This window comes from Nestor notabilis, unplaced genomic scaffold (assembly GCF_000696875.1).
Source record: "Nestor notabilis isolate BGI_N333 unplaced genomic scaffold, ASM69687v1 scaffold14184, whole genome shotgun sequence".
In the NCBI taxonomy this organism is placed as follows: Eukaryota; Metazoa; Chordata; class Aves; order Psittaciformes; family Psittacidae; genus Nestor; species Nestor notabilis.
In genome coordinates this window covers 1-7,035 of record NW_009924364.1, presented here as the reverse complement: position 1 = coordinate 7,035, position 7,035 = coordinate 1, and the positions used below count along the sequence as shown (strand labels likewise).

The following is a 7,035-nucleotide window of genomic DNA, read 5'->3' as shown; positions in this document are numbered from 1 at the left end:
TTAATAATATGCACTTATTTCTTAGAAGATTGCAAAAGAGGAAAGAGTACATTAACTGGGAAAAGGGAGAACAACTGATCATTTATCAGTTTAACCATCATTAAACTTACTTTTTTGAGCTAGCTATCAACTTTAAAGAGAATATAAAAAGTAGGAATATAAACATCAGCGACGTAACCCCAAAATACAAAATCAAGACCCTAAAAAGGCACTTCTGGTTTCTGATTCAAGTAAGTATTTCCAGTGTTGGCAAAATTCCTCACAAATAGAAGCTATACCTGAACATCCGTTTGTTACTGGAACATATAATTCTATCATTTCAACATTAAATGTTAATGTTTTGTAACAAACCTTTGCTATTAACTTGCTCAAGACTTCTGAATCAACAAGCAGACATTTTTGTTGCTGCAAGTAGAAAAACTGCAGTATCACTGTCTCAGTTCTATCAGTTAACTGGCACTTGTGAGGCAAAAATCTTTACAAAGGCACTTAATAAGGCAGCATCCAATTACAATTAGCCAATCATTTACAATTAAAATTTTGAATTTTCTATTTGTTACATTTCCACACTATGCGGGCGAAGTGTTGACAAAACCTGATTTTTTATTCATCCATCTTATGCTAGAGTGATAACTAAATAAATTGGCTTCCAGATTAAGCACAGAACAACCATTAAGTCTTCAGTAATAATGTTCTTATAGAGGAAATGACCATATTAGACTAAGAAGCACCCTTTTAAATAGTTACAAATGGTTTCATCACTGGACATACTCATCATATGATGGTCTTTGGAAATTTCCAAGGAAGTTATGGTTCCATGAGCTAGCAGTGAAAAAAAAGATGGAATCTCACTATTTAATTTCTTTGTTCTGAATTTACAATCTGTTTTCTGGAATAAACCTTTATGGGTCAGGTAGCTTACTCTCAGAATGCCTTCAGTAGCCATAAATCATGACAGCCACACTAAGGGAAATCAAGATACAGTCATTAGTATTAGCTGTCGGATTGGCCCACAGCAGTTATTTCTTCCTAAAAATCTTGCATATTGTCCAGCCATCAGATACCCCAGCTTATACAATATAAAAGTCTAGTGTAATTACATTTCTGTTATTAAAAATGTGTTACTCCGGTTTATAATCAAATCTCCACCCAAAACCATATCCTGATTCTTCATCACTGGCTGCATTAAAAATACACTTTCAGAAGTAAAGTTCCTTAGTGAGCATAGAGACCACACAGGGAATCTGCTTCTTCTCACTGAAGCGTGGATCATCAGACTGTGATTCAAAATTGGTGGCAACCACATAGTTGACCCGTGTGAGGATCTGCATGATCTCAAGTTGTTTTCCATGCTCATTTAGCACAGAGCACAGAGACTGCACAAACCAGGAGCCTCTTCCAGGATTCCTCCAGGAGTAATAACCTTACAGGAAAGGCAGTCAAGAAAGTACATGGGGTTATTTTTCCTCTTTTTTTTTTCTTATTATCTTGAAGATATGAAATGTCAGAGAATATCTGAAGAATGGAATTGCAGAGAATTTGTACTAATTTGAGTGAAAGACTGGGCGAAGAGTGATAATGCACACACAGAAAGTTTAAATCTTATCACTTGTGTCACATATCCCTATTTCATTAAAGAGGAGAATAGCGTGTGTTAGCTCTCCTAACCTCACACCACTGAAGTACTGATCTATATTTTTGCATCTGGGAAACTGCAAGAAGTAAGTTCATGTTTAACCAAATTCCTGCCTTTGGCAGGGGAGTTGGAACTAGATGATCTCACGGTCCTTTCCACCCCAAACCATTCTATGATTCTATCTTTTGCCTCTAAGTTTTATGCTGTAACAACTGTTCCTCTTCCTGGCTCAATCACGTATTCAACACACTCACTAAACAGGGACATGGAAGGGCAGGATTCCCAGAAAATTGTACTGCCTTCTCCATCTGTAATGCCTGTGTCTTCTAACCTTCTCAAATTGGGGCTTTGTCCTGTTTCCATGATAGCTAGTGTAAAAAGGGCTGCATACAACACACTGGCCCAACATACACCAGGCCTTAGTGTTTTGTCCATCAATGTACAATGTGTTATCAATGAGGGTCAGTTTACCATCAAATCAATATGGGTAGTAAGTTTTTTGTCTTCTATCCCCACCCTGACCCCCTTTTAATTACCTGGCACTGTGGAATATGCAAACAGAAAATCTGCTTCTACTGGGATTTTGTATCTTGGATTGGCATCTGTTTCTAGAGTGTCGTTTGCAGGTCCAGAGTCAGTTTGTATGCCTTCATCAAATTCAGAGCCTCTGCATGCCTGAAAGCAGTGAAGACAAAGAGAACTTGTCCAATAATGAGAAATGAGGTGCTATAAAAATGAGCATTAACAGTTTTTAATTTACATGGGTTTAAACAGTACTTTGCATGAATTAGAAGTAAATGAAATTCTGTGGGAGGTCTCATTGTCCAGTGATAAAGTTACTAGTTTGCCCATTTTAAAATATACATTCTGTACAGTGAAGGGAGGGAATGGTGTTGCAGGCTGTGGATTTCAGTGGACTGTCAAAGTGCCAAGTCAGCAGTAGTTTATTATATAAGCTTATTATATATAATAGTCAGCAATTAGCAAGCGTAATTGACAAGTAATTCACAAGTGTAATGTGTAACCATGTCCTGTCTCAGCTCTGTCTGCCCAAGAAGGAGTTTATCTTTCTGCTTGGAAGTTCACATATTACCAAGCACAAAGAGCCACTATGTACAAATTTACAGTGACAATATACTCTTTACATCTGTGAATGTTATATATAAATTAATTTTTAAAACCAAACAAGTCTCCCATAGACAACTTCTCTCAACACAGTTCTTTGTAAAACATCCACTACAATTCAGTAAGTTAACACACATTCTAGAGCAAACAACCAGCATAGCATGTTTTCCCCACTGCAGCAGTAGGGTACTGTATTTACCTTAGGGCTCTTACCTGAATGAAGAATAATTTGGGTTTGCCTACAAGGCTTTTACACTTGTCTCCTCTGAATAGCGCAGTCAAACTCTTGATAGCCATGGGTCCATCAGTGCCATAGATGAGGCCTTCTTCTCCATGGCTTAGAAGGATACAGGCAAAACAAGCGGCATCACTGTGATTCTCCTCAGCAGCTGCAAGTCAAATACCTCTTAGCCAAAAGGAAGCAACATTCTAAATGAAAATTATATTTAGCAAACATATTTTTCTGAGACTAAATATACACTGGGCCTATATAAAGTGGATAAAGACGCTGCAACCCACTTTTTAGTACAGTGATGTGTACCTTGAACACATGAATGCATCTTTCACTTGACTCCGAGTCTAGCACACTGGAGTCAACAGGCCTCAACTCTTCATCTAATATGACATGGCTTTTCACCTAACACACAGGACACATGCTTCTGATTCCTAATATGACATGAAAACCGTATTTCTGAATTGATGTTGGAGGAAGAGGTGGGGAATTAAGCCAAATCCATTCAGAAACCAAATCCTTCTATACAGAAGTGGGGCCTAAACAATCTGTTCTAATTTGACTTGCTTTGAGCAGGGGGTAGATTCAGTGACTTCCAGAGGTCTTTTCCACTCTAAATTATTCTATGATTCTCATTTTTTACCTTGCTTCAGTAATTTTTCCATATCACCCCGGCTTCGGTCATTGTATGTGCAAACCTCAAAACCCAAGTTCTTAAAACTCTTAGCTAAATCTCCAGCATCTTTATCAGTGCCATTGCGTGTGCCCATTCCTGCCAGGAAACAAAGAATATGGTTGATTGCACATTACACAATTCAAAACGAATCACGTGTTCAAAGGTAAATTTTTAGGTTTATAATGAATAAACCTAAACAGTGTCGTGGTGACATGATTTTAAAACAATCTTCCTAACAGCATTCTCAGCACTGAGAACAAACTGTAAGATTTGTTTTAATGCAAGGTTCAATGTTAACATGGATCTTATCCTGAAAAATGTTGGCCTGCCTCCAGCACCTTGCAACATTGGACCACTATGGATGATTCTGTCTCCTTTTGGTTATTAAGTGTGACTGAGAAACAGCGGAAGAGAGTCCCTGTGACACCCATCCAAAAGAAAGTGATGTAAATTCTTTGGAGTAAACACTTGATTTAGTGTGTCTGCGAAGTATATAGGAAAAGAACTGTAGACAAGGATCTGTCTACTTTGAAACTACATGGTCTGTAATGTTAAATGCAGGAGTGTGAACAGAGCACAGCTACAGCTATTAGCTTTTCTAGCTCATAGCTGTAGCTCAGGGTCAGAAGAGTTATAACATGGGCTGCAAATGCCAAAGTTCAAATTTTAACAATCTAGCCCTAGACTCTGGAACAAAGGTTTAGTTTGAAGTTGGTAGAGCAAGCTGACATGCTCTTTGAAACATGAGCTGCAAAGAGCTGCTCTACTGTAAGTGCTAAAAAACAGGAATAAACTGTAGGAACATCTATTTCTCGAAAAAGATAAATATAATCATTAAAACTCCATGTCCTAAAAATAAAAGGCTTACTGATTCATGAAAGCATGAAAATTCTAAGGTCTGTAATGAGTATCATCAAAAGAAGAACATTACCTGTTTTGTCTTCAAAATTTTTGTTGTTTATAATAATACATTTGCCAACTTTCTTGTAGTCCATATTATACTGGAATGTGGGTGTAACAATTCGGTACTGATTACTGACAGAGGACTTCGGCTGTTCTTCTTCTCCATTCTTCTTTTTTCTAGGTGAACCAAACGAAATTACTGTTAGTGCCCAGTCACATGCGGTGTGTGCCTGTTTATCTTAATTCAAATCATCCAGGAAGCCCTACCCAATGTTTTTTCTTCTCTGATGTTTGTTTTCTTCCTTCATATTTCAAATTTAGGCACAAAGATCTTGTGATTTCTATGAAGTGACTGTTGTATGCGGTTGGATTCTGATGATGGTAAAGTGACTCTAGAGTGAACTGCAGCCAATAGTAATACATGCAGATCCTGACCCACAGATAAAACAAATACCTAAATATGAAGTCAGGCTGGTGGTAGCCTTTTGCAAACTATGGTCCTGGACATATTTTACTTTTATTATAAATAATCCATGGAAGGACATCCAGAGCTCCCATAATAACTATTCCAAATACAAGAAGATTACCCGATGGAGTGATAGGATTTGTTTACTAAATCACCATCGTCCCTAAGTTCTCTGAAGATAAGACCAAGCAGTAGGTATCTTCTACTGACAAAGGTTATAGATGTGGACAGTCCATGTGTTAATTTGGTCTGCCAAACAGCAGTCTGATCCTATGCAAAAACTAAGCACATGTTAATGTAATTATCAATACCTGAACCTCACCAAAAAACAAACAACAAACCCACAATAAAACAAAACAAGCTATAAATGTTCTCTGTTAATGACTGTGTAGTGACTTTTCTGCTATGTGCACAAGTCTTAGATTGGATTAGAAAGAGATGCAAAGGGATAGCACAGATATTACTCAGCAATTTATTCTAAACAAAGTATTAAGAACAAACCATTGCAGCCAGCATGCACATCTGAAGTATAAGTATGAGGAACTCAGCTGTACTTGCTTTTAGAGGTGGACTTTTTGGTCCAAGCAGGTGGCTTCAGATACTGGAAAGATCTCATGCAGAACTGAAACCAGTGTGTGCCTTTAAAGGGTCTGATTCAACCTCAGAACTATGAAGAAGCTTTGGAGCAAGTCCAGTTAGAAACAATGCTCAGAGAAGGCTAGAAGTTATCAGAACCTCTTGTATTTGGCCCAGCATCCTGCTTCCACTAGTATTTATTGCTGATGTCTAAGAGGAAAATACAACCTATTTTCACAGCACAAATAACTGTATAATACAGTTTGTTCTTAACAAAACTAAATTTTCCCCATAATCTCAATTAATTTAAGTACATTCACTATTCCTACTCTAACATCTTTCTAAAGAATTACTAAGCTATTTGCTTTAATAATAGCCTGTAGACATGAGATTGCTGCCAATTGATTGAATGTTTTTAGTAATCTACTCTCTTACCTTCCTGATTTAACAATTGTTGTCTTTTAGCATAAGTAAGTGTCCCCTTTTTTATTAATAAAGGACAAACCTATTTGGAAGCTGTAACAAACCTTCTCTGGATGATTCATCACGTTTAAATGCTAATACAGTTCAATTTTACAACAGCTTCTTCTTAATTTTGAGTGTCATCATGTTCTATTATAAAGGGCGAAATTAAACAGCTGCACCTGGCAGGCTTTCTCTATACTCTTTCTACATGTGACCATCCTAATACCCTCTCCTCTTCTAGACTTCTCTTAGAGATGACAAAACAAGATACTGTGTGGGAGACAGTGGAAACTATATGATTATTGCCAAAGAGAAGTAACTGCTTGGCTGGAGGAGAAAGAGTTAAAGAAGAAACCAAGTACAATCAAGCAGAGCAACCCAGCTGGATAAGGAGGAGAGAGCATAAGACACCAAGACACCTGGCTGAGGAGGAAAGAGCATAAAGATAAGAGACTGGCTACTCTGGCACTGGCTGGGAGAAAGCAAGCGGTGTTAAAAAACAAACTATAAGTCGGGAACTAAACACGATAGGCTACAAATAGAATGGTATAAAAACTAAAGCAATAGGCTAAAAATAACTGTTGTTAGAATGGTATAAAAAGTTAGAGCAGTAGGCAATAAAGGGATTCACTGCATGAAGATGCTCTGGGTCTGTGCCTTCATCCCCTCAAATGGTGACCCCGATGCGCGGTCGAAAGGCGCAGCTTGCGGAAGAGGGCTGCGTGCTCCGGGGGGGACGTTTCAGTTGAGTGATCGTCTTGCCAGCTGGACTGAGCGGACAGAAAATCCCGGGTAGACTACGTGAATTTACATCACCTACACCGTCGGAGAGTGGGTAACCAACCGAGAGACAGGGAAGAAAAGTAAGCAAGATGGGTTCCAACATGTTGGCAGAAGAACGCACCATCGTAAAGATGTTGCAGTGTATTTTAAAGAAAAGGGGGTGTGTGTATGAG

At 38.2% G+C, this 7,035-nt stretch overlaps 1 protein-coding gene across 1 annotated transcript; it reads right to left on the bottom strand.

Annotated features, from left to right (window-relative positions):
- Positions 1-1,077: 1,077 nt before the first annotated feature.
- CASP7 (caspase 7, apoptosis-related cysteine peptidase) lies at positions 1,078-6,986 on the bottom strand. Its single transcript, XM_010012579.1, has 6 exons — positions 6,891-6,986; positions 4,601-4,802; positions 3,637-3,765; positions 2,975-3,150; positions 2,173-2,311; positions 1,078-1,423 (listed from the first exon to the last, which is right to left on the bottom strand). Exons 1-6 carry the CDS (start codon positions 6,984-6,986, stop codon positions 1,200-1,202), a joined length of 966 nt encoding a protein of 321 aa, XP_010010881.1. The 3' UTR covers positions 1,078-1,199.
- Positions 6,987-7,035: the final 49 nt, after the last annotated feature.